Source organism: Trichomonas vaginalis, chromosome V, assembly GCF_026262505.1.
Source record: "Trichomonas vaginalis G3 chromosome V, whole genome shotgun sequence".
NCBI classification, from domain to species: Eukaryota; Parabasalia; order Trichomonadida; family Trichomonadidae; genus Trichomonas; species Trichomonas vaginalis.
In genome coordinates this window covers 22401711-22429270 of record NC_067207.1, presented here as the reverse complement: position 1 = coordinate 22429270, position 27560 = coordinate 22401711, and the positions used below count along the sequence as shown (strand labels likewise).

General features: G+C 36.4%; 18 protein-coding genes and 8 pseudogenes across 26 annotated transcripts, besides 1 other annotated feature; 13 read left to right on the top strand and 13 right to left on the bottom strand.

The window, feature by feature from the left end:
- TVAGG3_0383870 (phage tail repeat-like family) lies at window positions 1-622 on the top strand (the record flags this gene model as incomplete). The annotated part of the gene is made up of 1 exon (XM_051232163.1): window positions 1-622. A coding segment is annotated over one exon (622 nt), but the record flags the coding sequence as incomplete, so codon positions are not given.
- Window positions 1-22359: part of a mobile genetic element that runs on past the window's edge.
- TVAGG3_0383860 (phage tail repeat-like family) lies at window positions 685-1313 on the top strand (the record flags this gene model as incomplete). Its single annotated transcript, XM_051232162.1, has 1 exon — window positions 685-1313. A coding segment is annotated over one exon (629 nt), but the record flags the coding sequence as incomplete, so codon positions are not given.
- Window positions 1503-2458, bottom strand: TVAGG3_0383850 (annotated as a pseudogene). Its single transcript has one exon. A coding segment is annotated over exon 1 (956 nt).
- Window positions 2476-2877, top strand: TVAGG3_0383840 (uncharacterized protein; the record flags this gene model as incomplete). The annotated part of the gene is made up of 1 exon (XM_051232161.1): window positions 2476-2877. One exon carries the CDS (start codon window positions 2476-2478, stop codon window positions 2875-2877), a length of 402 nt encoding a protein of 133 aa, XP_051101891.1.
- TVAGG3_0383830 lies at window positions 3069-3612 on the top strand (annotated as a pseudogene). The gene has a single exon. A coding segment is annotated over exon 1 (544 nt).
- On the top strand, window positions 3659-4817 carry TVAGG3_0383820 (annotated as a pseudogene). The gene has a single exon. A coding segment is annotated over exon 1 (1159 nt).
- TVAGG3_0383810 (DNA/RNA polymerases family) lies at window positions 5204-5794 on the top strand (the record flags this gene model as incomplete). Its single annotated transcript, XM_051232160.1, has 1 exon — window positions 5204-5794. The coding sequence occupies one exon, from the start codon at window positions 5204-5206 to the stop codon at window positions 5792-5794; it is 591 nt and encodes a 196-aa protein (XP_051101890.1).
- TVAGG3_0383800 (uncharacterized protein) lies at window positions 5940-6203 on the top strand (the record flags this gene model as incomplete). Its single annotated transcript, XM_051232159.1, has 1 exon — window positions 5940-6203. The coding sequence occupies one exon, from the start codon at window positions 5940-5942 to the stop codon at window positions 6201-6203; it is 264 nt and encodes an 87-aa protein (XP_051101889.1).
- Window positions 6253-6957, bottom strand: TVAGG3_0383790 (cytochrome B-C1 complex subunit 6, mitochondrial family; the record flags this gene model as incomplete). Its single annotated transcript, XM_051232158.1, has 1 exon — window positions 6253-6957. One exon carries the CDS (start codon window positions 6955-6957, stop codon window positions 6253-6255), a length of 705 nt encoding a protein of 234 aa, XP_051101888.1.
- On the bottom strand, window positions 7311-7574 carry TVAGG3_0383780 (uncharacterized protein; the record flags this gene model as incomplete). The annotated part of the gene is made up of 1 exon (XM_051232157.1): window positions 7311-7574. A coding segment is annotated over one exon (264 nt), but the record flags the coding sequence as incomplete, so codon positions are not given.
- TVAGG3_0383770 (uncharacterized protein) lies at window positions 7597-7881 on the bottom strand (the record flags this gene model as incomplete). The annotated part of the gene is made up of 1 exon (XM_051232156.1): window positions 7597-7881. The coding sequence occupies one exon, from the start codon at window positions 7879-7881 to the stop codon at window positions 7597-7599; it is 285 nt and encodes a 94-aa protein (XP_051101886.1).
- Window positions 7908-8273, bottom strand: TVAGG3_0383760 (uncharacterized protein; the record flags this gene model as incomplete). Its single annotated transcript, XM_051232155.1, has 1 exon — window positions 7908-8273. The coding sequence occupies one exon, from the start codon at window positions 8271-8273 to the stop codon at window positions 7908-7910; it is 366 nt and encodes a 121-aa protein (XP_051101885.1).
- On the top strand, window positions 8674-8860 carry TVAGG3_0383750 (uncharacterized protein; the record flags this gene model as incomplete). The annotated part of the gene is made up of 1 exon (XM_001291013.2): window positions 8674-8860. A coding segment is annotated over one exon (187 nt), but the record flags the coding sequence as incomplete, so codon positions are not given.
- Window positions 8884-9251, top strand: TVAGG3_0383740 (annotated as a pseudogene). Its single transcript has one exon. A coding segment is annotated over exon 1 (368 nt).
- On the bottom strand, window positions 9280-9480 carry TVAGG3_0383730 (uncharacterized protein; the record flags this gene model as incomplete). Its single annotated transcript, XM_051232154.1, has 1 exon — window positions 9280-9480. The coding sequence occupies one exon, from the start codon at window positions 9478-9480 to the stop codon at window positions 9280-9282; it is 201 nt and encodes a 66-aa protein (XP_051101884.1).
- TVAGG3_0383720 (organellar and viral DNA polymerase type B) lies at window positions 10010-10740 on the top strand (the record flags this gene model as incomplete). The annotated part of the gene is made up of 1 exon (XM_051232153.1): window positions 10010-10740. A coding segment is annotated over one exon (731 nt), but the record flags the coding sequence as incomplete, so codon positions are not given.
- Window positions 11455-12041, bottom strand: TVAGG3_0383710 (annotated as a pseudogene). Its single transcript has one exon. A coding segment is annotated over exon 1 (587 nt).
- Window positions 12078-12548, top strand: TVAGG3_0383700 (uncharacterized protein; the record flags this gene model as incomplete). Its single annotated transcript, XM_051232152.1, has 1 exon — window positions 12078-12548. The coding sequence occupies one exon, from the start codon at window positions 12078-12080 to the stop codon at window positions 12546-12548; it is 471 nt and encodes a 156-aa protein (XP_051101882.1).
- TVAGG3_0383690 lies at window positions 12565-12984 on the bottom strand (annotated as a pseudogene). The gene has a single exon. A coding segment is annotated over exon 1 (420 nt).
- TVAGG3_0383680 (protein of unknown function, DUF4106 family) lies at window positions 15078-15614 on the bottom strand (the record flags this gene model as incomplete). The annotated part of the gene is made up of 1 exon (XM_051232151.1): window positions 15078-15614. The coding sequence occupies one exon, from the start codon at window positions 15612-15614 to the stop codon at window positions 15078-15080; it is 537 nt and encodes a 178-aa protein (XP_051101881.1).
- TVAGG3_0383670 lies at window positions 15991-17592 on the bottom strand (annotated as a pseudogene). The gene has a single exon. A coding segment is annotated over exon 1 (1602 nt).
- On the bottom strand, window positions 17830-18785 carry TVAGG3_0383660 (protein of unknown function, DUF4106 family; the record flags this gene model as incomplete). Its single annotated transcript, XM_051232150.1, has 1 exon — window positions 17830-18785. A coding segment is annotated over one exon (956 nt), but the record flags the coding sequence as incomplete, so codon positions are not given.
- TVAGG3_0383650 (protein of unknown function, DUF4106 family) lies at window positions 18859-20330 on the bottom strand (the record flags this gene model as incomplete). The annotated part of the gene is made up of 1 exon (XM_051232149.1): window positions 18859-20330. A coding segment is annotated over one exon (1472 nt), but the record flags the coding sequence as incomplete, so codon positions are not given.
- TVAGG3_0383640 (protein of unknown function, DUF4106 family) lies at window positions 20590-20906 on the bottom strand (the record flags this gene model as incomplete). The annotated part of the gene is made up of 1 exon (XM_051232148.1): window positions 20590-20906. A coding segment is annotated over one exon (317 nt), but the record flags the coding sequence as incomplete, so codon positions are not given.
- On the top strand, window positions 21902-22262 carry TVAGG3_0383630 (annotated as a pseudogene). The gene has a single exon. A coding segment is annotated over exon 1 (361 nt).
- A 182-nt stretch (window positions 22360-22541) lies between the features above and the next one.
- On the top strand, window positions 22542-26804 carry TVAGG3_0383610 (guanyl-nucleotide exchange factor family; the record flags this gene model as incomplete). Its single annotated transcript, XM_001311885.1, has 1 exon — window positions 22543-26499. One exon carries the CDS (start codon window positions 22543-22545, stop codon window positions 26497-26499), a length of 3957 nt encoding a protein of 1318 aa, XP_001311886.1.
- Window positions 26805-27560: the final 756 nt, after the last annotated feature.

The window sequence follows — 27560 nt, the reverse complement described above, 5'->3', positions numbered from 1 at the left end:
ATGTCGAAAGAAACAGCGTCTATGAGAGAAATACAACACAACCGACAACTCATTATGCAAGCTCTAAATAAGAACACAACAAACTTTTCAAACTATTCTAAGATATCTGAGTCATTGAAAGAAGGAAACTTAAAACTGACATTAAACCCAATGACAGATGAGTTTCTGTTTCAAGACAATAAGAACCATACTGTCTGTATAAATCCAACAAAAGGAACTTTAAACGAGAAACCTATAAATGAACTTCTTTTGAAAACAGATGTTGACAACAAAGCTGACAAAGAGTATGTCATTGAAAAAGTTCAAGAAGAACATGACAGAGCAGATGCAACATATGCAACGAAAGAACATACTCATCCTGAACTAGCAGACAAAACATATGTTGACAATAAAATGTCAAGTGAAGTGACAAGAGCTGACAAAGAATATTCTAAAAAGACTCATACACATACCATTGCAAATATTACAAACTTACAAGAAACCTTAAACAGGAAAAGTGACGTTGGACATACACATTCTATATCTGAAATAACAGACTTAAACGTTAGCCTTGAAAAGAAAGCTGACAAAACATATGTCAACAGTGAGTTAGAGGAGAAAGTAGATAAGGGACTTATGGCTAGTGCGTTAGTGAAGAAGGCAAATAAGGAATATGTGGATGAAAAAGATGAAGAAATTAAAAAAATGGTTGAATGGTACCATGAACGGACATCGAAGATTTTAGAAGGTAAAGCCAATACAGGGTGGGTTTCAGGATGTTTAGACCTTAAAGCCGACAAAGAAACTGTAGATATGTTGGCACAAACGGTTTCAAGTCATACCAGAGGTTTAATGGAAGATGGACAACAGTTGAAAGAGCTTGAGAAAGGTGTTACAGAGTTAAGGAATACAAAAGCAGACTCGACATGGATAAAAGGATATGTAGATGCAACAAAAGAACGTATTTTCGCATGGACAGAAGGAACATACCCACAAAAATATCATAGACATAGCATCTCTGACGTAAATGAACTTGAAGAAAAGTTATATAAAAAAGCAGACAAAACAGAGCTTCAAACGTTAAAGACAGAAATACTTCAAACAGTATATCCTATAGGTTCTATTTATACGTCAATGAACTCTACCAGACCAGAAGTAGTACTTGGTTTTGGAACTTGGACTCAAATAGTCGACAGGTTTTTGTATTGTGCAAACTCTTCAAAGGAAACAGGTGGAAGTAAAACGATTTCAGGTGAAAACTTACCTGCGCATAGTCACTACGTAGATTTAACTACATCTCTAGAAGGTTGGCATAAGCATAGATATTGGGATTGGTCAAGAATGACAAAAGGTAAAGGATATGATGTTAAAGACGACGTTGATTTTGCTATAAATTGTTACTGGGATGACACTCAGGGAGGAGGAAGCCATACACATCGCGTTTCAGGATATACACAAACAACGGGACAAAGTAAAGAATACATGCCACCTTACATGACAGTTTACGCATGGTATAGAATTGCTTAGTCGTCATTTTCAACTTCTTTAGCATATTGGTCAGGAGTTGTCTTATATTTGTTAGGAACTGTCTTTGAAAGTATACCACCTTGAACTTTGACAAGTTTGAAACGAGGTCTGACAATAGTAGTTTTATCTTCTGCTTGCAGTGTGTACATTTTGCCATGTTTGCCTAAAACTTCATAATATTCTCTTGTATACTTTCTTCTATTTTTACGAACACGAATGCGAGTACCTGTCGGGTTCCCATTGTTGTCATAGTCAATAGTATTTTCATATGGGTCGCGTTTAGGTATTTCTATTTTTACTTTGTCACCTTTCTGAAGTTTGAAGCCCGGCATTCTTTCTTGTTTGTCTCTTTTGACTAAACTATTAAATATATAGTCTTTCTCTAAGTCAGGGTTGTTTTCATTTTTCGGGGGAGTGGTTTCCCAAACCTTTTTGTTTACGGCTATTGTAAATATTTAAAACTTGTCTCATCTTTGCCATGGAAAGTGTCTGTACTTGTCGTCATATGACATTTCATTTGCTTCACCACCTTGTGGTTGGTTTAAGTCTCTTAAGATTTTTATACAACTGTCAATGACACCAAGAGCAGAATGGTTTTGGTCGACAATGAAATATTGGTTTACATTTTTTGAACGCAGATAGTTTTAATATCATCTGATTTGAAAGAACTTTCACAGTCAGATGTCAGTTTTGTTGGATGGTATTTGTCAACGAATATTGTCAAAGCAGTTTTCACATCTAAAATATTTTTGGACCATAATGGTATGGCTTCACAGTATCTTGTGTTTTGACCGACAAATATTAGCCAGTATGGTGGTCCATCTTCTCTATACCTCGGAATGTTTTCCAAGATATCCATAAACCAAGCATTTGGTGTTGAACTAAAGATTTTTATCATGAGTGCTTTCTTTGTCGCTTTAGAAACATAGGGGTCCTTGTTTGGATTCGTCATTTTTTACCCTATAAGAAATGGGTTTATTTGGCGCATTAGCAGGAGTTGCATCCAGATTTTTGCCCGCAGTGGGAACAATAGCCAGAGGTGTATTTGGAGTTGGAAGGAAGATTTTGAGTACATTAGGTATACTTAAAGAGAAAGCACAACCTATTATACAAACTGTACAGAAAGGTTGGGAGGTAGCACGAGATGCAACAAATCTTATTCCAAATCCTGAAACAAGAGGAAAAGTTCAAGGATGGATGGACAATGTAGGAAGACAAGCAGGAAACTACTATAACAAAGCAAATGACTACTATAACCAAGCAGGGCACTATATGGACCAAGGTGAAAGATTCTTTAACAGAGGATATAACCATGCACAACAGTGGGTAAACAATAACCAACCTCAACCGCCTCAAACGTGGGGAATGTAAATTTTTTTACTGAGATGAAATGAACAATACAGCATTGAGACAAATGGGTTCAAGATGGATTTGTCGGCTTCCAGCAGTTACACAACCACGTGTTTGTCAAGTTCTTCCTATACCTCAAGAAGTTTTAGACCGACTTAAAAACCTAAAAACCAGTTGAAAACAAACCAAACTAAAATTTTTACTGAGATGAAATGACCGAAGAAGTTGAAACGGTAGATTTGACACCACAAACAAAAAGTTCAGAACCATTGTCAAAACCTGTCAAAGAACTTACAGATGAAGAAAAAATTCAATAATAGAAAGTGCCAGGTCTGGAAATACAAACCCTAACTACAAAGTCACTTTTCATAGAAATGGAACGGCTAGTATCTCAAAAAAGAAACAGACTCTCACAAATAAAATATTGAAGTCTGAAGGAGCTTTCGAGACAACAGATGGGAAGGTATACTTCACCGACCAACAGTTCATTATAGAACATTCATTTTAGAGTCGAAATATTCTAAACTTTACAACAAACACAAAAAGTTGAAAGGAAAACAAAAACAAATGGCATATGATATTTATGAAGATGTTAACGACACAACCATACCTGCAAGTGAGGTAAAGTCAGAGGAACCGAAAAGTGACGAAAAACCGATAGAAGAAGAAAAACCAAAACCAAAGTTTAGTCAACCTTCATTAGCTGGTATGGGTTGGCGTCAAAGGCTTCTGGTAGCTGGTGGTTACGTAAAGTAAAGAAAAAAATATTTTTTTTATTTTTATAAAAATGCCCCCGCATAGAATGGATAGAAAGTCTGCTAGAATAAAAGCAGAGTTAGAAAGATATGGTTGGAAAGTTTCGAAGAATTTTAAATATAGGAAGGGAAGACCCATAAAAGTCTATGACAAATTGTCTGGTCTTCGCTACGAAATGGAATTGGAAACAGCACGCGCAAATTATCCAAACAGACTAGAGAGGTTAGAAGAAGAACGTCTTATGGACATGCCTTTCGATGTTTCTGAACCGCAAGTTGAAGGACACGACGGCTTTGCCAGATTCTATTGGAAACATGACGAACAATTGCATCCTTTGAGAAGGAAAAAAGGAAAAGGTGAAGACAAACATGCTCCCATGGAAAGAACAAGATATGCATATGAAAAGTACCGTGAAGTTAGAAGTCAAATTACATCTGGTCGAACCTTTACAGTAAACTTTGACGAAGGAAAGAACAAAGAAGGCTTCATGGGAGTACTTGCTGCCATACAAGACGGAAATAAGAAAGGATACAATCTCAGACTAACCGTAACAGATTTGGACGGTCACATTTACTATGCACATGGCAATGTCACAACAGCCGCACAACTTCTTGACGCTTTCAAGACTACAAAGAGAGAACAAATGGTTGACTCAGACTCAGACATTTTGAATGCAATTGAAGGAATTGCAAGTGTAAAATTTGAATGGTACCAACCTAACCCTCAAGCAGTCAGACAACATGCTGGATACTTCCCGTTCATAAATAAGTCTGACATTGATTGACAAGGTATGGAATTTACAATTCAATTGAAACAATTGTCAATGAACCTTGCATTCTTACATGTCTCAGGAACTCTGTCTTGTTACAGATGAGAAGATGAAGTATCTTGAGTCATGTGTGAAGACAAGGTACATTCTCAGAGGTCAATTGGCAAAATTGCACCGTTGGCAAATGTCAATATCCGAGTCAACATACCTACAGCTAAAGGTTCTTCACATGACGACTATGTTGTTGACAAAGACTTACCATGGTTGAAGATTGTAATTGTCCACAACCACTTCATGTTGAACGAAAGTCTTACAAACCCATTGTTCGGAAAAGGCAAGTGCAACATTGTCAGAGCTGTAAACATTCTTTTCGAGAAAGGTTTGTTGGAACCAATTCCAGATGACAAGCTGACAGAAACTTTTGTACCAAAAGACGAAACAAACTTTTCATTGTTAGCAAGACCAAAAGTTGTTCCAGACAAAGTTATAGCACAAAAGAAGTACACTGTTCCAAAAGGAGTTGGATTGTTCGGATACCAACCTGAACCAGAAGAACTTCCAATGAGGTTGCAAGAACTTCAAGATGCTATAAACAAACTTCCATTGAGACATCCAATTGACGTCAAATTGTATTGGAGAGCATCTGAGTTAGGTCAGAAGGTTTTATATGAAACAGGTTGCTTCGACGATGTTTATGAGATAGCAGGCGAAGTTTCTCAGAAGATAAGAGACTCACTTGAATTTCCACGAACTGGACCCATTGGTTGCGACAAGTTCGACTCAAACGAAAAGATATACTATGTCGACCTTAACGCTGCATACATGAGGTTCGTCCAATATATCCCGACTGGAATTCCAAACGAAGATGGTGAGTTCCCAGGAAGGAACTATACAGTTGGAAAAGTCATACAACAACTGTATGATATTAGGAAAGCTTCAAACCCCAAACTTGCAATGACACTCAAATTGCTTATGAATTCGACATGGGGATATTCCATTAAAAAACCTCAAGAGATGAAGAGTAAACATTATGAGAAGGTCGACAACTTTGTTGAAAGGTTTTCTCCTTTTGTTTTGAAGTACGAATTCACTCAAGGTCAAAGTGGCTTAGTAACCACATTAAAACCTATTGTCGAACATTGGTCTTACCCTCAGTTCGCAAAGGCAGTCCTTGACAACTACAACAAATTCTTCTCCGAAGTCAAATCCAAAGTGAAGGTTTACTATGAGAACATTGACGCACTCATGACGAACGAAGAAGGATACAACAAACTCATTGAAATGGGAATGGTCGGTGAAAAGATGGGTCAATTCAAATTGGACAAAATTTTCACCGAAGTTCATGTCCTCTCCAAGCGTAAGTATTGGGGTATACTTGAAGACGGCACAGAAATAAAACATTGCATGAAATAAAAAATTTTTATTCGAATTTGAATCGGACAGGTCGAGTTACACCATTCTTGGTCTCAAACTCATATATAACCTGTTTGTTTGTATTTTCGTCGACTATGGCACGAGACACGAACATTGACCAAACGTACAAAAAGTGTCATTTCGGATGGTCCCGCAGCCAATCGCATTCGAGCACTTCGAAGAAGCCTTACGTTCCAAGGGAGAGGGTGTCTGGTGCAAGGCAGAGGTCATGAGACTCTACGAGCAGTACATCCTCAATGCCTGGGAGGACAAATCGTCCTTGGAATGGCAATTCTACCAACTCCTCTGGGACGACCTCCTACGCAACTGGGATGACGAAAGAGTCCAATTCAGAGGTCAGGAACTACTTGTCCAAATTATCCTTAATTTAAGCCGCTTACGCAACTAAAAACTTAAATTTACTTGGGGTTTCCCCCTAAAATAAAATTTTTTTACTCTTAGAACCACTCGAGGTTCTCCTTACGGTTGTTGAGCTTGTCACCGTCAATGTGTCTGACCTTCGTCCTCTTGTTTGGATTTGGAACCCATTGAATTGCGACAAGCTTGCCCATGGAGATTGAACCGTAATTCCGAAGGGTAAGGTTCAAGTGTCCCAAGTTGTTGAGAACTGGGGTAAGAACCTTGCCTGTCTCCTTGTTGCGGATTTGGTATGGGTAGGGTTGGGAAATTTCGTAAGTGTCATCGGCAACAAGGGTTGCCCAAACTTCCTCTTCTTCGTGTTTCTCTTCTTCCTCTTCTTCCTCTTCCTCTTCTTCGTGTTTCTCTTCTTCCTCGACAATTCCTTCGGCAATTCTGTGTTCACGAAGTACGGTGTTGGAGGTTCTGTCCTTTCCGAGTACCTTCCAGATGGCATCTATCTCTTCGAAGAAACGGTAGATGAGTCTGGCAAGGTCTCGGTTCTCTCTCGCGTAAATGCGCAAGGTTTCCGTCAAATCGTTCAGGACTTTCTCATTGGAAGCTTGGTTCATGAGGAACTCACCTTTAAGTCCCTTCATCTCTTCCATAAGACTACTTTGGAGAGTCTTAACGGTGTTTGTCAGATGAGCTTTCAAATTCAAAATTTGAATTTGAACTGGGCGCTTGTCTGGCAACATTGAAAGGACATCTGCCATTGTGTTCGGCTTCGGTGCTTGTTCGGACATCGAAAAAATGAAGTGGTTTGAGAATGACGGTTTTACTTCAAAAAGCTTGTTATGACGGTTAAGTCATACAACAAGTTTAAAATAATATCTTGTTCTTCTTCTGAACGTTTGTTGTCTCTTCCGATAAAAGTTTCGAACATGAGAACCAAAAAACGTTTTTTGAGATTGCGGAAGAGTTCAGGCAAACGTTCATATTCTGGATATGTTGGGAGCAGTTCGAAACATCTGAGCTGACTTTCGGACAAAATTGGGACAATGTCAGAAAATTCATCTTTGGTCGGACTGCTTGAAGGTAAGTCCCTTACATGTAAGTAGCTCTGGTAAAGTCTTCTCATTTCTGCTAACTTTTGGAGTATAGCTTCGTAGTTTAGAAGTTTTAATTTTAATTGTCTTATTCCACTCTTGACATCTAAACGGTAACTATCCATGAGGTCAAGAGTAGCTTTGGTAGCTTTAAGTGGAGCTATCTGTTCCTTGACTTGTGCAATTTTGGTTGCAATTGTGGTTTGAGCTCCTTCAAGTTCGCCGTCTATGTCGTTCTCAACGCCTTCAACCATGGCTTGAAACTCTTCATCGGTCCATTGAGATTGGTGTGGGACGAATTTAACTTGCTTCATTCAAAAAATGAAAAAAATGTTTTTACTCAAAGCGTGCCATGTATATGGCTATAAGAAACTTACCAGAAGGCTTCTTCTTCACATGAGTCTTTGGCAACTTGAGTGTTGGTGTTGGAGTTGGGTCTGGAATTTCAATTCTCTCTCGAGCGCAACAACAGATGTCAGAATAACATTCCCCACTGTCTTTCTTGCCACCATAAATTGTGTATTGACCGAACTTGCATTTGCAGGAAGACCGGTCAATACAAGGTTCACAGTTGACATATGTGTACACATACCTGTTGAGTACGAGTGTGAGTAAAAACATAAAAAAGTGAAGTTAAAATGAGATGTTTACTGTAAAGGTACGATGTCGCCCTCTGTGTTTATGAAGAACGCCCGACCCGAGAAGTGTAAGAGTCCTCTGAGAATTTGGGCAATTCGTACAGTTGGGTTCTCTCTGTTTGGAAGTTGTATCCATGGGCGCTTTGCAAAGAACTTGAGAAGAGCTTCTTTCTTCATCTCCTTTATGTCGTCTACAGGAGTTTTTTCTGGTATTTGAATTGGAATTCCGGTTTCAATTTCGATTTTCAGCGCACCTCTTCCAGACAACCAGAAGCCGAGGGACTTGTTGGCTTTGTCCTTGCCCAAGTACTGCTTAACAACTTCATTTATCTCTATAAGGTAAATTGCCTCATCTAATGGCTCGACCTCGTCCATTGCTACTGTTTCAGAACAATACTTGTACTTTTTCAGAACAAGACTTGCACTGCTTCAGAACAATACTTGTACTTTTTCAGAACAATACTTGTACTGTTTCAGAACAATACTTGTACTGTTTCAGAACAATACTTGTACTTTTTCAGAACAATACTTGTACTGTTTCAGAACAATACTTGTACTTTTTCAGAACAAGACTTGTACTTTTTCAGAACAAATTTCCCGTAAAAGCTCTCAATTTGTGAGAAAAATTTTCTGTTTCAGAACAAGACTTGTACTTTTTCAGAACAATACTTGTACTTTTTCAGAACAATACTTGCACTGCTTCAGAACAATACTTGTACTTTTTCAGAACAAGACTTGCACTGCTTCAGAACAATATTTGTACTGTTTCAAGACAATGTCCGACGTCCCACCAACCGAGTCCATTCCCAAACCAGAGGAACCTAAAGCACCAGCCCCTGCACCTCAGTTCCAGCAAGTACCTCCACCAAATTACTACCAATTTCCACCTCAAGGTTACTACCAATTTCCACTACAAGGCTTCCCGAACTACCCTCCTCAGCCTATGCCTTACTTCCCCAACCCTTGGATGTTCCAGCAAGCTCCACCCCAGCAATTCCAATCTCAATCTCAATCCAAGAGAGACCAAGAGTTCGAAGAAGGTCTGAACCGCTTACGCAAAGAGTATGCCACAGCCCCTATGGAAGACGACAGGCTTTCAGTCTCTTCCCTCAAATCGACCGATTCGACTCGTACCACAGATTCGGTTCGTGACCGTGAAGACTACCTCAAGCAGTCTGAGAGACTCTTCATCCTACAACCATTTACAACTGGAGCTCTCAAGAACATGCGCAATTACGAAGGTCAGACACCAGCTGGAGACCGCAAAACAGACGTACTCGCAAGAGCAGTCCAATGGTCAAGACAAAGACTGAGATAGTTGACTTCATTCTTGCAGCTTGCCCATACAAGTAAAAAAATAAACAATTACGAGTTAAACTTTTTACTCTTTCTTTTCTGAGTTGTTTAGAGCTGGTTTCTCTTGTAGGAACCTTTCGTACTCTTCCATGGTCATGTAATTGCGAATTTGGTACGCAATTCCAGGTTCGTTGTTTTTGAACCTTACGTATGTAACGCTTCCATCCTCCTCAGGGAAGTAAGCTGCTAACATCTGACCAAGTTTTCTCGGTGACTCGGAGCTCATAAAAATGTCACTTTTTAAACGTTAAGTTTTTAGTCTTATTTTACCCTTTGTTTACCCTTTGTTTGTCAAGGTAGTATTGGAGTGCAATTTCTCCAAATTCTCTGTGTCGGAGTTCTTCAGCATTTTCCAAGGTGTACCTGGAGAACTCAAAGAAGTTGTCAAGAAGATACTGCCATGCTGCTCTTCTGAGTTCGTCGGTATTTTGGAAGTGTTGCACCTTCGAGTCTTCGGACATGAAAAAATAACACTTTTTCTATTAAACCGTTTACAATTTGAATTTTGTTGCTGAATTCAGCAAAAATATATTTTAGGGTAGAAGGGTATATCTAACCTCTTTTCTAACCTCTTTTCTACCCTCTTGAATTTGTCATGAAATTTACACCCAAAAATATATTTTAGGGTAGAAGGGTATATCTAACCTCTTTTCTAACCTCTTTTCTACCCTCTTGAATTTGTCATGAGTTTTCCCGAAATAAAAAATAAAGTTGGTTTTTTTAAAAAAATATTTTTTTATTTTTATTGTAAGAACATGTTAGCAACAACAGCACCAAACTCGTTAGTCATGAATCCTACGTCAATGTTAGTAGAGATGAAAAGCTTCATTCCTTCTTCATATACTTTCGAAACAAAAATCCAGAAGATAAAGCAGGAACTTTTAACAAGTAATTTAGACTGTAGTGCGAAAGATGAAACAAATGAACAGTATCTTTATGAAATGCAGGATATTATTGACCATCTACCTAAACTTCCTGAAATCCAACAACAAAAGCTTACTATTCCAGAATTCGATGAAATAGAAGTCAAAGCAACTGACTCAGTAGAAATAAAGAAGTTCATACGAAAGGTAAACTATGAGTTTCTTGGATTTCATTGCAACCACAAAGTCATGGACAAAGATTGCGATATGGTATATAAGAACATCTCTGACATATACAAATCTGGGGAGTTTAAGACCTACGACAACTTTGTTTCGTTAGTTGCAAAATGTGTATGGCAGATAAGAGATAAAGACAGAAGAGGTAAGGTATGGAATGAACAGATAAAACCCGCAACTTTTGAGTTAAAGAGAGCAATTGACGCCTTAGTCATACTAGCAGGTAAGGTTTCAATGTACAATGCTAAAATGAACCCACAATGTTCAAAATGTAAAGCAGCAATGAGGAAATATAACTACTCCGTCAAAGAGATAGAACGTATGCGAAACGACTATGCTGACTTAAAGAAAGAAGTAGAGAAACCAGCAGAAGATAAAATGGACATGTTGACATTTCTGAACAAAAACTATCCAACAGCTGACGATTTCCTTCTATCTGATGTCAAGAAGAAATATAAAGAAACATTCGGCATAGTTAAAACATTCGATGTACTGACAGAAGAAATAGAAGCTACGAAATTGTTTAGAATTTCACGAATTCACAATGTTTACCATGTGAAACGGTTATAAAATAACTGGGGTAGAAAAGAGGGTAGAAAAGAGGGTATATCTAACCTTCTACCCTAAAATATATTTTTATTGAATTCAGCACAAAATTCTGAGTAAAATAATTTTTAGGGCATGTGTCAAACCGTTGAGTTTTCACAAAATTTTAAAAATAACGTTTACCATGTAAAACGTTTATAAAATAACTGGGGTAGAAAAGAGGGTAGATATCGGGTTAGATATACCCATCTACCCTAAACATTATTTTTATTGACTTTTTACAATTTGAACTTTGTTCGCGTAGATGTGAATTCTGAAAGAAGTATGAGGGTCTTGTATGACTTTGTACTTCTCCCATAGTTCATGTCTGTCAAACTTACCTGCCATGGACTCTTTCATAAGTTCCATGAAATCGTCTTCGGACAATCCAGGGAAAAGTATGATATCAGTAAGTATTCTCTTTACATCCTTACTTAAACTCTTTGCTGTCTGTACACAAATGACAACAGAGATGTTAAAGTGTCTGAGCTTCTTAAGAATTCGACACATGTCTTGTTCTCTGTTCTTTAACAAAGGATGAGAAGCAAAGTCATCTAAAATAAGAAGACATCTATGAGGGTAAGTCTTCCAATCGTACGATTGCAATTTCTTCGAAATGTATTCTATCTCTTTCTGTTTGTTTCTGAAGTGTTTCTTCTCTAATATTCTCTGCATTTCCTCATTTGGGTCTTTTAAACTTCGAATTTATATACTCATTTATAGCATTGTACTTCAAAACTCTTCTTTGGTACTTCTTTATCCAATCTAACAACTCAGAGTCTTTTATACATACTAACTTAGACTTTTTTATAATATCTTTGAACGAATTTACGGTTTGGTCAAATTGACCAGAAGTACTACAAATGACTACTAACTCATAGAATGGGTTCTTCTCATCTAGTTCTTGTTGTTGTGCAGCCATTTTAAGATAAGTGAAAGTCTTACCCGACCCAGGTGGTGCGATTAGACCTGTTATACCATTCTGAGCAAATAGGAACTTGTCATGTATGGGTTTTATCTGAGCATTTTCTAACTTCCTCTTGTTCTTGTTTAAAACATTCTCAAATTTCTTGTCAATGTCAGCAAACTTTTTTTCTAACATATTTTTAGAAAAATTAAAAATTTTATCTTTTAGAAAATGTCTAGCGATTTCGCTATCTATATTCGAGACAAACTTTTTGACAGCAAAACATCTGTCGACCATAAAATCTTACATAGTGTAAACAAGAAAGGTGAATTTGTTCTAAAGTTCTGTTTCTGGGAATATGACAAGAACCATAAAACATTAGGCAGAGAAGTCTTTAAGTTTGTCAATGACAGACTTGTTGACAGAGATGACGCCGATTGGAAAGATGAAGTCCAACAAAAGTTCTTAGAATGCAAAGAAGGCACATGCGCTGTTCTTGAAGATGAAATAGAAAACAGAATAGAAGAGCTATTAAAGGACAAAGAACTTTTACATAAATATGGTTGCGCCAAATTTGACATAACTCCACCAGAGAAGAAGAAGAAGAGAGAAAAGAAAGAAAAGAAAGTAGAAGAAAAGAAAGTAGAAGAAGAGAAGAAAGAACCAGAGCCAGTTCCAGAGAAAAAGAAATTTGACATGTAAAAATAAAATTTTATTTTTAGAACATTTCTGGGTCAATGTCAATGTTCTCTTCCTCTTTAGGAGCAAACACTGGTTTAGACTCTAAAATCTTTTTACCCAATTTACCTTGAACTTCTACAACTTTAGACTCATAATATTCATAGTCGTCTGCTTTCTTTGGTTCATAAGGTATAACAAGTTTGTATGCTTTGCCTTCTTTAAGGTTTGAGAACCTTCTGTCAAAATTTTCTTTGACTGCTAACAAACCTTCTATGTCTAAGTCTTCAAATTTCGCACCATTTTTAGTCACAATAGCAAACTTAACTGGTTCGATGTTCCAAACTTTGTCAAATGTAGACTTTTCAAAATGGTAGAAGTAAACATTCAAATAAGCGAATGGGTCTAGTTCTTCTTTGACTTCTGTCATGTACTAATTTACTGAAATATATTTCGTCATCTTTTCTATCGGATAAAAAAATATTTTTTTAAAATTTATCAGAAAAATTTTTCTTTGTATATACACCATTCTGAACATCTAAAAGATTTTTGACATTTGCCAAGAATGTTCGTTTAGACGCTGTCATATAACCATACTCTTGACAATATTGTTTATATTCATCGTACAACGACCTTTCATCTAAACACTCAAAGTTAGTCTCATCTATAAACAGTTCATATACACTCTTGTTTGCTTTCTAAACAATGTTTGTCTCTCTTCGGTATGTGTGGAATTTCTTGGATTGAACTTAGAAATATCTAATGTCATAAAATATGAGAACAAGTGGTTGTAAAAGTTAGGTGTCATAAGTTTTCTGCTAAGTCGTCAAAATATTCTGTATCTTGCATATGAGCTTCTGACGTTCTGACAACTACATATCTTCTGTCAGAACTTTCTAACTTCATCGGAACAGCATTGTTTGAAACCATAATGAAGTTTGCAACATTTTCACAAACTCTTTGGTCTTTATATTTCTTTCAACAACTCCAACTTTGTCTGTTATAAGACTCTTCAAAGCATCTGAGTTTAAAACTTTGTTGTATCTATACTTTGAAGTTCGTTACATACTATAAGTTTCATATTCTCTATTGAAGAGTTAAATTTACCGCAGATGTTTTCTAAGTTTGTCATATTCGGGTTCGAATAGCCCTAACAGTTTGCATAAGATATCTGTAAAGAATGTGTTCTTACCTGTTCCTTGTTTTCCAATTATAATGAGAGCAGTTTCATTTTTAGCACTTGGATGTTGTAAGATGTTTGCAAACCAACATAAGATATACTCATAACTTTTTCGTTTCCATTGCATATAATTTCTTTGACATGGTCTAACCAAGCTTCTATAATATTTTCTTTCCATTCTACTTGTTCGTATTTATATCCAGTGAAGATAGAATAGAAGTTTGGAGAAGGTGTATAGAACTTTATATCGAACTGAAAAATCTTCTAACTTTGACAATAAGATATCCAAGCATCTAACATCTTCATGCCAACTTGTACGACTTTTATTTTCTTAAGTTTCTGTCTACATTCTTGTTCTGAAACTATTGTCTTGGTTTGTTAAAGACAACATCCCATTCTTTCATACATAACATTCTGGGGCAGAGTCGACATAAATGACTAAACGTTTCAAATTCTCGACTGCTTTGTTATAGTCTCTAAATGGACACATATTTCTGAACGCTTGGAAGTCATAAAAATCTGAAACGTCTATTCTGTACATTTTTATAAAAATAAAAAAAATATTTTTTTTATTCTTGACTTTGTTGTTCATTGTTGCATTTGTTCCATTTGTTGTTCTTGAGCTATTTGTTGTTGAAGTTGTTCTTGTAATACAATACTTTCACCAGTTGCATCTTCCAATTCGAAACTTTCTGCCGTCATTGAAATACATTAATAAACATAGTTTTACAGGAACAAAGTTTGCGTCAACTAAGGTTAAGTTTATGTTTGCTAAAGTGTTTGAGTTTACTAAAGCTGAAAACTCTGCATTCGAATGAACAATAGGCAAACCAGCAGAGAAAGTGTTGTTTATACGCATGAGTATCTTTTGGTCATAGTAGTTTCTGTCGACATTCGAATAGCACTTTGAACCTAAGTTTGAAACAATATATAAAATAGGTGTACTTAAAGTCAATGGAACAGACATTCCTTGTATGACACCTTTTCCTGTTATAGGAAACTGTTGGTAGTAAAAACCAGATATAAGTTTTGTATTATAGCTCATATCGTTTATACTAAACTCAGTCGGACATCCAAACATAATGAAACCTGCTCTAGTTGCAGCACATGTTACATCCGTCCTTAAAGTATTAAATAAGTCAACAAAACCTGTTGGTGGTATATCTGAGTAAGTATCTTCAAAAGTATTTTTTACCATTCACAACAATAAAGTCTTCTGGTGTCAAAAGAGCAAAACAGGCTTTAGTCGTCATTGTGTTTAAGGTTAGTTTACAATATCGTCCTTGAGGACTTTGTAAGTTTGTTGTTATAGAATTATATGACTCAGGGTTTTTAGTCGTAATAGTATAAACCATATGTCTTCTGCCATTTACTTAGCAAATAAATTTTAATGAAATGTTGTGGTCGTCAAATATTTTTATGACGTCTGGGAAACTATATTTTAAGTTCAACGTTTCACCTCCTTTCATAACGTATATCTTGTCAATGACATTATATGAAACACCACAGCAAGCAATGTCGGGTTCTATTTCTTTGATGTTTATATCGTCTGCCTCTGTCAAAAGTTTCAATAGTTCTTTCAAAACTTCATGAGGTGCGATGACATATGAGTTCACTTTTACAGGGTTGTGTTCGACCAAGTTTAACATTATACCCAAAGCTTGACAAATCTTCTCCTGAGTTTTAAGTTTGTCTTTAAGTTGTTGGTAGTCGTTTCGAATATCTGCAACAGAACTTAAGTCTCTGCTAACTTCAGGATATGTTGGTTGTTCTTTTACAGGAACTATTGTTATACCATCTTCGTCTTCGTATGGTTTCCCCACTTCAACATCTCTTTCTTTGACATTGACAACAACACTTTGACTGTTTGTTTGAGTTGGTGAATTTAACTTCACATCTGCCACCGCCATTAAACCTTTTGAAACACTTACGCTTCTATTTTTCGGAAATGACATTTTACTTAGAATAAAAAGATGGACGTATTTGAGTATCTCTTCGAATTGAAGCAGAACAAAGTTTACACACACAAACAATACAAATACATTGACAGAATAGTTCTTTATACAAACAATGGAAAATGTTATAGAATAGCAGTCTTTGCTGAACCAAAATATTTCATAAAGCAAAGAAAGTTGGTATAACCGAGATGGTGAAAGTTCTTGAAGCAGACAAAAATATAACAACAAAAACTGACCGATATTTCTAAAGGTAAGTTTATAATACAATTTTATGTCAAAACTGGCGTACTGTCAATATTTGACGGAGAGAAGTCAGTTCAAGAACAACTTACTGACCTGCTGCCAAAATCTGCTCGATGGAAGCTGTCGTTATCCAATCTGAGGAGCCCCAGCAGGTTTCATCGAACGAATCTTCAAAAGAGCATCTTCCGTGAAAAGTGCTATTGGTTTTGTAAACTTCTTTGCTTTCAATTCATTGGACCGTCTCTGTCACCAGTATATTGTATTTGAACTGTACCAACAGTTGAAATACCACCCATAAAGTCTTCTGAGTCAGCAAATGGAATGCCAAGCCAAAAGTTTGAACGGTCTCCATTTGTATATTGAGTTTTTGACTCCTGTATGGGTCCATACTTTCACATATGGCATAATAGAACTTTGCATTTCAGGGTTAATGGTTGTTGTGAAGTTGTTGTTAAAGTTCATAGCATCTAATGTCAAGTTGTATGACCTCATATCCTCAACTGTAGAATATTCTTCTCTTGGATAGTATTTGCCATCTATGTTTATATGGTATTTAATACCAGGGTTGTAGAAGCAAGAATAGTCATTTATAGTTCGTCTGAACAGTACAAACATAGTATCTGCATGTTTCATTGCAGTTGTTAAGCAATATCTGTTCTTGCACCTGGGTCAGCACTTTGGTTTCCAACTTCACCTGCAAAGTCTTTGACAGATATTTGGTGTATAGGGAACATAAGTGGAACTGCAATATATTTGGCAGCTAAAGCATTTGAAATATCTGGGTCCAACATATAGACTGCAAGTCTGCTTTCTATTCTCTTGCATTCAAATTTTTCGCATGTGAACTTAACTGGGTCCCAAGCAGTTCCAGCAGCATTGAAATAATAGTTTACTTCAGTGTTGAGGTTTGAGAAACCAAAGTCTAAGTCAACTTTGTCTTTGCAAAATTCGGCGAATGACGTTTGATTTGCTCCCTTTACGTCTGTAAGAGTGAATGGGTCTTGTGTTGGTGCAATGACTAAGTTATTTTTGCTTGGAGTAAGTTCGATAGAAATTTTTCCTGCCCAGTTTGGCAAGTATCTTAAAAACCTGAAGATGAGGAAAGATGACAAAGGAACTCTAAGTTTCAATTTTACTTTGGTTACTGCTGCTGCAGTTTGTCCAGAAAGGTTAACATAAACTCCTGGAACGTTAGGGTCAAGTCTTCTTATTTTCTCAATGTTGCATACTGGTCTGTTTGTTCTCTAGCTTGTGGTTGTACTGAGTTTCTCAAAGCGAACCATTCATAGTTTGCCCATGTTACTGTTTGAACTAAGTCAGAGTTAGAATATATCTTATATCCCATGAAAACTTCTGGAGCATATTGGTATCCGACATAGAAAATTCCATTGCAACCTTTCTTGTCAGACAACTTGGCAGAAGGTTTTATTTCAATGTCTTGTTCCACGTATAAGAAAGAGTTGTCAATAGAAATTATATGAAACCTGTCGCAAGCAATATCTACTGTTGTTGAAGAACCTTCTCCAAACTCACCTACGTTTCCATAAGAAACAGCAGTTGTATATTCGTAAGTTCCAGGAACTATTTCTGACCTTCTAATGGCATTGTCGCATTCGTTATACCATTCGGAAACATTTCCATTCATAGCATCCAAAACTGTTGGCGTTATATTCTGAGCGGCGTACATTTCATATGAGTAAAAATATAGAATAGTTGGATTTATATGTCATAATAGAACCCACGTGGACCAAGCTTTACTTTCTTCCTGACTGAGTTTTTAACTCTTCTTTTTCCTTCATTGCCCTCTGCTTGAAGTTGTTGCATCTTTGCATTATGTTCATCTAGTATGTTGCAAATTTCCCATGTCCTTTTTGCCTTTTGGCTCTGGTCGCCCATCTCAGGTAACCTATATCCTAGAAAGAGTTTGTCATAGTCTGTATTTGAGTCTTCGCGTATTGTTTGCATGACTCTTTCCTGAGTTTCCGGTTCAAGCTCTTCAAACAGTGCCTGTCCATATGGAATATGCTCGTTTCCAAATATATGTTTTTGTAGCCATTCTGGTTTTCTTTCCATGTTACCAACTATATCTTTTGTGAATGGGAAAGCTTCTACCCAATCTTTCAGTCTTGCGTCGTTTATTTCTGTAGTTGGTTTTATTTTGTCAAGGAACATGTTTTTCAATACTAACATTTCATTTGGTACTGTCCATTTGAGTTTTCTTAAATATTCATCCCTTCTCGGTTCATTGTCTGCAAAGTAAGTTTTTATGACATTTTGTAAACTTTCGTTTGCAAGGTCATGTACAATAGGTTCTCTTCCTTCTCTCTCCCTAACTTTCTTTCTAAACTCTTCACCAAATATACCATCTCTATGGTTCTGTGTAGTTCTTTGAGATAAATGTTCTAGAACGTCAGGTGTTATATTTCCATCAGCCATGTTCATTTCATACTGGTCCAAAATATCTGCATGTTTCATATCTTTCAATGGCATTAAAGCCGCGCTGAAAATACCAGCTATATCTGGTTCACCATTGACTTCCATTGCGTCTACAACTTCTTGGAATTGTGGTTGTAAGTTTATGAACCACCTATCCGGGTTAGCTTTATGACCCCATCTCATTGTAGTTCCATCGTCTGCAGAAACAAAAGTAGGTTTGTTTCCATCTTGGTTAGGTTCTGAATGAACTTTAAACAATGTTTCATTTCTATATGTTTTCTTGAAATTTAACCTTTTATTTTCACCGAGTTCATCCGAAGATTGAACGTTAAATGCTCGTAAGTAAAAAGGGTTGTTGTATTTGTGTACATTTTTTTTCAGTTCTTCCATTCTATGCTGGATATTTTCATCTGGTGTTGGAGTCTTTTGTATGTCGGCAAACATTTTTCGATATTCTTCTACTATGTCAGCCGAATTTTTTTTAGACTCTTGGAAATATTCCATATTCTCCGCATACTCTTGTTGAGGGTCAAGATTTTTCGGCTGTTCCAAATCTTCATCTAGTTCTGTGAAGTTAGTTTCCAAAGGAGTGACTTGTTCGTTTCCTTCAGGCTCTTCTAGCTGTTGTTGCTGAACTATTTCTTCCATGTCTGGTTGTATCTGAACTATCTTCCTGTGGAGTTTCTTGTACCTCATCTGCTGGCATTTCATATATTCCGAGACCGTTTTTAACAATTCCCTATCTACGTCATCCGCATTCATAAGCTTTTGTTCTTTCGTTCCGTCTCTATTTTTTACGCGTTTCATGACGAAAGTTGAATTGTCATTTAGCTCTGACATCAAATATCTCGGAGTAAATTCATCCATGTCATTTGGATGATATGCTATTAAATCATATCCCTTAGCGAGCTTGTATTTTCCAGGTTTGAGATTATATCCGTTTTGGTGCTGAGCCATAAAGCTAAATAGGTTCGGGTCAGTATTTCCATCCTTGAACTTTCCAATAGCTTCTTTATATCTGTCACTAAAGTCAACAGTATCTGGGAAACCACACTCTTCTTTAAGCATTTTTAAGAATTCTTGGTTTCCTTGTTCTCTACTTCTTTTATGTCCTTGCTCTGTTTGTGGTTGTTGTTGTGCAGGGTTTTGAACTGTTGGTTGCTGTGCTGGTTGTTGTGTTGGTTGTTGTGCTGGTTGTGGAGGTGGTTGTTGTGCTGGTTGTTGTGTTGGTTGTTGTGTTGGTTGTTGTGTTGGTTTTGGTGCATGCCTGTGTCTGTGTCCATGTGACGATGTAAATGTTTTAGGTAGTCCTGGTGCAGGTGCTTCTCTTGGAGGGTTTGGTGGTATATAAGTTCCACTAGCTAGTATATAAGTTCCACCAGCTGGTATATAAGTTCCACCAGCTGGCACATATGTTCCATCTGCAGCATAATGTCCTACCTGACTTTTCGTTTTTAAGAAAGCATTTACTAGGTCTGTTTTGGTCTGTTGTAACTCTTTTTCTTGACTTTCCACAACAGTTGCTCTAACGGCGTCATAGGCACTTTGAACTGCCTGTCTCGTTGCTGCTGCATCTGTTATTTTCGTCATATTTTGTGCTACTTCTCTTAACTCTTTGTCGAAACCTTCAGACTTCAGTTTCTTTCCAGATGAGAAGTCGTTCACTTGTTTCACCTTACTATGAAGAGCTTCGAAAGCGTTCTTAAAGTCAGCATTTGTTAAAGCTTCATTTGAACTATCTTCATCCGCTTGTATTTTTGTCCTTATTGACCCTATAAGTTGGGCTGCTTTAGCGTTGGCTTGGGCATCTAACCAGTCATTGTTAGCTTTTATATATTCTGCGCTTTTCATTGCCTTTTGCATGGCTGCGTCGTTATTTTTACTTTCTTGTGCTAAGTTTTCATACTGTACGGTTTGGTTTTGCAACTGTAAAAGTTTTTCTGCCTTTACATTTGCTTCAACTTCTTTTTTATACTCATCGCTATCCATATATGTCTTCAGGGCTTTTTGTTTTATCTCTTCATCTTTCAGTATTTTATATTGAGTAGTATGGTTTTTCAAATTTATGACATCTTGTTCCATTTTTGCTACTTCTGTTGCTTTTTCTGACACTTTTTTCGCATATTCCTCTGTACTTAGTTCTTTCAGTTGTTCTTCTTTCTTCTTTTTCTCTACGTTTAACTCATTGAGTTTCTTTGTGTGTCTGTCATATTCTAGTTTCTTTTCGTTTTCACTTATTTGTTTCTGTATGTCTATGTTTGACTTTTTGACATCTGCTATTTGATTTTTGAGTGAACTCAAATTCATTTGACTTTGAGGGTTATAGGCTGTTCCGTCTGCAGCTCCACCATAGCCTGCCATTTTCGCTAAAAGTGCCGCTCTTAAACCTCCACTCTGTGCACCAAGAACTCGGTTTAAGAGCATAGGGTTGCTTGACATTTGTTGCAACATAGTGGGGTCATTCAGCATTTGTTGTTGCAACTGTTGTTGTGGTGTCAGTTTTACTATTGGATGTTTCAATGCTCTCTTCCTCTTACGTATATTCTTACGTAGCTTACGTGGCATTTTAAGTGAAGTTAAAAAGCGGTTTTTGACAAGATGTTTATATGACACTTTTTGTTCAGCACAAAAACTACTCGGTCAAAGTGTTGTCAGTTTGTAAAATAACCGTCCTATCTCATTCTATAAGGGGAAAGTCTTCTCAAAGTATACTTCCTTGGAACGCCTGTAACTTTTCCTGTAGCGACGATAGACCCTTACTTGTCCGAACAAAGTTATACTATTTTGAGTGCTCTACAAAAAAGTCAACGGCTACGACTCTCAAAAACCGTTGTGTAAAAAGTTTTACCGTTGGACAAAAAAGTATGTATAGAAAACAAAAAACGTTTATAGTTCATTCAATATTTGAGATGGAACGGTTTGCCAACGGTAACTATTAAATAAAATAAAAAAATAGAGGGGGTTACCGTTGACGAAAACGGTTTTATTTTAAACTTTTCTATGAGTAGTCCGAAAAAAACAGTTTATTTTTGTCTAATGGAAGCCAACATTAACAATTCTCAACCGCTAACCAAAGCCAAAGCCCCACAACCTCCAAGAACTGGCACAGCTGTTAGAATAACCGCCAAAAAAGTCTAACAGCGAATTAAGAGAAATTCTTCAACAAATTTGCTCTAAATATCTCAAAGACGCCGAAGAAAACACACAACCAGACGCTATATACAATACTCAGTTCTGTGAAGTTCTGAACAAAAGCAATTGCTAGTTCAATTGAACTTACTAAGACAATTCCAAGTCCAATTGAGCTTAGCGATGTCTTAGTTCAGTATTTTCCAACATTTACTAAGCTTATAATGTTGAGAACTTTATACCAAGTTCGTCAAAATCTTCCTCGTTCCATCCAACGGTCATTCGACAAGAGAATTGCCGAATTCCAAGTCTTTAAGTTACGGATATGACCAAGATGAATACATTGACGAGTTCGGAGACAACTGTACAAAATGGTTTGACTGCTATACGACTACACAATTTGAATTCGACTTTCTCGAATTCAACGCAGCAACCATTTATATCATTGCTCTTTACCTTTCCGAACAACAACAAGACCTCGCAGATGGAGATGTTGTTACTGTCGTCATGGAAACTCCTGAACAATTCGGAAAAAAGAAGTCTCTAATTGCCAAATTTGTTCCAGGACATCAGCTTTTCCAACGCACAGAAGTCTTCTGTATTCCTGGAACTAAGTTCTTTGTCAGGAGCGAACTCAAAGAAAGATATAATGTGTCATTCAATTACACATTATATAATGTCTTCGACCCAGAAGAAGACTTCTTCCCAGAAGCAATGGAGGAGGAAGAAGAGGAGGAGGAAATACAAGACTCAATCCAAGAAGAGTCCTCCGAATTCACACCAGAAGACTAACAATTTTCCGAATAAAAACCTCATTTTTTACTAAACATCTTCGGGGCTAGAAGGGGCGCAGCCCCTGGAAGCCCCACTACCTTTTTTTTTTTTTTTTAATGATTACATTTCTGTTGTTTTATCTTTCGAAATGGACAGAATCGATGAAAAATTTCAGAAAAATCCCATTCCTTTCCAAAAATCCAGCACAAAAATTATTTTACTTACAATGAGCATCATATACCTAACTTTCAAGGAGTTGAGATTTGCAAAATTTTCATAAATTTTTTTTTATCGGCAGATGACTTCTTTTCTTATCATAGACCAGCTCGAAAAAAGTCTGCTTGGACTTAAAAAAGAGTGCGGATCTTTTGGTAAAAAGAATCTAAAGGAGTCTATCGTAAAATCATTGGGAAATATTGAAAGTGGAAAAAAGAATGATTCATTAATCGATCTTGAAGTCATTATCAATCCATATTTCATTGTTCTTAATGAACAGCACAAAGATCATATCATATCCGTTTTAAGCATGATTACAAATTTGTTCCAATACGCGATTCCCGAAATATCACCGAGTGAAGAACTGACAAAAAACGTTCTCCGCAACATGTTTTCACTATTTAAACAGAAAAAGATCATCACAGATGAAATCAAGGCAAAATCCGCAAAAGTAATTTCATGTTGCATCGAGAATCCAAATGTTCGTGCATCTATCCATGGAGATATACTCAGTGAGATATTTAACTTCTTGCTTGACTTGCAAAATACGTCACCAGCGACTGCAGGAGAAATTTTATCAATGACAATTCAAAATCTCTTTCATAATTACCTTGCTCTCATCGAGCCTGCCGCCAAAGATGGTGATGAACCAGTTACAGTCGAAGATGTCGCTAAACAAGTCATTGATCGTATTATCAACAATTATTTTGGCGCTCCAGCCTCAGCAATCGACGATGTGATAACTATTATGCGAACTTTCTCTCATGCCATTGAAAAATTCGAGCTAAATGAAGATACTTTACGTACATGTGCGGAAGCCATCTTAGCTTTACTAGAATCGAACAATCCGATATTAGAAACAGATACATTTGCACGTCTCCTTCAAGAAGACATACACGTAACTTTAATTGGCCTTTCAATTGACGAACATTCTTCTTTAATTGCGATTACAGCCAAATTAATCATCATTGTATGGCAGAGATTCCACAAACTATACTTAGTAGGCCTCAACGAGGTCTTTGATCGAGGAATTGCCACTGCAATGGCTTCTCCTTATCCAAAGACTGTTGTAAGAGCAATTAAACTATTCAACGAACTCGCGAAATACCCACAGATATTAGTCGATGCATACGTAAACTACGATTGCGATCAGACAGGCTTCTTTAAGAATGTTTACAAGAATCTTGTCGAAAAGATCGTAAACTACGCAAAGCCGGGCCAAAAAGACCCTGCAATGCAAAAAGCCTCCCTAACTACGACAATTACAACCCTCGAAGGTCTTTGGAATTATTTCAAAGAAAAATCCGAGAAAAAAGCCGAAAAAGACGACGAAGGACAAATCTACCTAGATGCCAAGAAGGCCAAGAACGTTCTCGAGGAAGGAATGAGGCTTTTTAAGACGAAAGAAAAGAAAGGTCTTCAATTTTTCAAAGACCACAGAATATGCGGCCAAACTCCGAAAGAAATTGCAGATTTCTTCTATAACACTCCAACCCTTGATCCCGCATCAATTGGACAAATCATTGGCGGCAATACTCCGGAATCCGTCCAAATTCTCCACTCTTTCATGGACGAATTCGATTTCAAAGGTCTTACATTTGAACAAGCCTTCCGTAGTTTCCTCTCCAAGTTCCTAATTCCCGGAGAATCCCAAATGATCGACCGAATCATGGAACAATTCGGTTCCAAGTACTTTAACGACAATCCACAGATGTTCTCATGCGCTGAAACCGTATACGTGCTTGCCTTCTCCGCTCTTATGCTTCATACCGATGCTCATCACCCCACATTAAAGAAACACATGACGTTACCCGAATTTATTGCCAACAACAGAGGTATCGACCAAGGCAAGGACATTCCGAAAGATTTCCTAACCGATCTTTACAACGGAATCACTTCCAAGAAGATTTTCGTTTCGAGAGATGCTCTTCCAAATTCTTTCCTTTTAAGTCGCGAGCAACAAGCTGAAATGTACAGACAGCAATGCCACCAAGCACTGCAATCAGCAAGAACAACAGCTAACGATGCAAAAGGTTTAGTTTTCCATAGAGCGGAATCTCATTTGTTAATTGGTCCGATGTTTCAAACGGTTTGGCAGCCAATTTTAGCGGCTTTGACAATGAGTTTTGAAATGACGGATGATGCGAAACTTGTTGACTTAATACTCAGTGGTTTTACATTGTGTACACACATTGCAAGCCATTGCTATGTCACAGAAGCCCTTCAAGTTCTTGTTGACAGTTTTGCGAAGTTCACAAGATTGAGATCGAGTGCATTAGAAGATGTTAAAACAAAGAATATTTTATGTACTAATTCTTTGATTCTTTGTGCAATTGAAGATCATTTGTACTTGAAAGGAGCATGGGATATTGTTCTTGGCGAAGTTTCAGCTTTAGACACTATTTTGGATTCCCAAAAATACGTCTGTAACATGAATAAAACGGACGAAATCTTTTTGTTGTCAAGTGAATTAGACAGAGAATCCATCATTGATTTCGTTGGATCTCTTTGCAAAGTGTCTTCAAACGAGCTAAACTCAAATCCTCCAAGAATGTTTTCTCTTTTGAAACTATCAGATATCGCGTATTACAACATGAACAGACCAATGTATCTATGGAAAGAAATCTGGAAAATCATTGGTAACCATTTGAGTTTGCAAGGATCTCGTGATGATTTAGAAGTTGCCTTAACAACAATTGATATTTTGAGACAACTCGCAAGGAAATTCATTCCGAAACAAGACCAAGGATCATCAATTTCTTTGCAATCCCATTTCCTTCAACCTTTCTGCGATATCTTATATCAAACAAGGGATCATTCCATGAGAGAATTAATATTGGAGTGCACACAACAATTAGTTGATGAACATGCTCCAATTTTGATGTCAGGATGGGATGTTGTTTTCCAAATTTTAACTTTTTCTGCTATGTCAGAAGAACTCAAGAAACATGGCTTTTCTATTGTAGAACAGATTATTAATAAGCACATGACAGCTGTTATTCCTTATTGTGTTCATTTGGTAGCAATGATTTCTAGTTTTGTTATTTCAGATCAAAACGCTGAAATTTCTTTCGAAGCCATGAAATTGTTTTTGATTATTTCTGATTCTGTTCCTCCGACACACGTAAATTCATGGGAAAGTCTATTGCAGTCCGTAGGAAAATGCAATCAACATCCTTTCTTCAACGTAAAACAAAGCGCTGAAGAAGTTCTTCTAAATATAATTATTGATAAAGGAGCAAATAAACAATTGTTAGGAGAACAATTATGGAAATTTATTATACAACATTCGTTCCCTGAATTGTTTGAGTTCTCTGAGGATAGTAACAATGAACAGATCTATAAACATAACACAGAATTAATCAATAAAATTATCGATGAAGTCGCAATTTCTCATCATGATGCAATTAAACCGCATTTGACACTTTTTGTCAGATTTATGAACACTTTTATTGAATCTACAAATGATGGATTCTCAAGGTCTGTTGTTAAAGCACTTGGTAAATATGTTTCTCAATGCCATGAAGACTTTGAAGATGAACATATTGAAGAGTTAATACAAGTTTTGGAGAAATATTCTTCTAAATTTGGAAGATTAGTTATTTACATCGAAACTATTTCTAAAATGATCATTACGTTCACAAGAAGCGAAAACTTCTATCAGAGAATCAGTTCTATTATAGATAAGGCTGCAAAGAAAGCGGAAGAAATCAAAGAAAACGTAAAATCTCATAGATTACTTTGTGCTGCAAGAAATGGATATATTCTTGCTTTGATAAATCACAAAGAAGTCGAACAAACAAAAGATTATTTATATCATACTTTGGAACTTTATTCGGAATTCCAATCAGTTAAAGATAATGATTGTTGGAATAAGTTAATGCAGTCAACTTTGGCTGCTGTTGCAGATGCATCAAATGAAATATTTGATGCTTGCATGAGTTCATCTATCAAACTAATCCTGGACATCGTTCAGACAGAATCACCAATTGTTAGAAAAGAAATAATGAGAATCATCAAAAGGAAACTTTCTAAATAAAACAATAATATTATAAGAATAAAAAAATATTATATCTCTTCACTTTTATAAAAACTAGAATTAATATTTTTTTCCTCATTTATCTCAAAAGTATATCAGCACTTATCATCATATTTAACCTAAAGCTATTTCAATGATTATTGTTTTATCCAATGAAGACCTTAAAAATACAGTTGTATCTCCATATCTGATCAAATGTCCCTTAATACTTCAATGTCTACCTATCCAGTTATCCATACTAGGATGCATTACATCACCATTGTCCCATTGAATGGTACTTATTATCCAGTGTGGATCCACTTCTACCTTTTTTTTTTCGATTTCTCCAAAATCGAGATTCCTTTGATTATACCAATTTTGAGTATTTATCCTATTGTAATTCACTCAAAAGTATACTACAAGATTTATTATAATATATTAATGGAAAAAGATTCATATGATTAAAATATTAAGGGATCTGATTTTTTTCATCTACCCATATGAAAAAGTAATTATATCTACTATCCACGAATTCTTTACAGAAAATTGCATTCAGGAAAAAAAGTTATTCTATTGGAATTTAATAACAAATTTAATTAACGGCGTCGTGGGAATTTACGAGGGAAGGAGTAAATGAATTTGGTTTTACTAATAATTTCAAATTCAGCTTGGAAATCACCAGTTGAAAGATGAGTCAAATTGTTAGTAAATAGTTCTTTTGAATTAGTAGGTACTACATTACTCAAAAATGTTTTTGAAATCGAATCGTCAATGTAACAACTATCAACTGTTAATTGATCATTATCATTCTTCATCAAATATGAACCTTGAGGAGCAGTGTTGTTAATAAAAGAACAACTTTTTACTGTAAGAGAATTTCTAGAATGGAAAAAAATTCCATTTCCTGATATTGTATGAGTATTATTTATAAAATTACATGGATTAATCAACCCTTTATACCAAATATTTAATATTCCAGATGTACTATATTAAACAACAGTTGAATAGTTAAAAGTTGTTATGTAACTAAGTGTCCCACATCTAAACCAACCAACAGTTGTCGATTTTGCTTTACATGATGA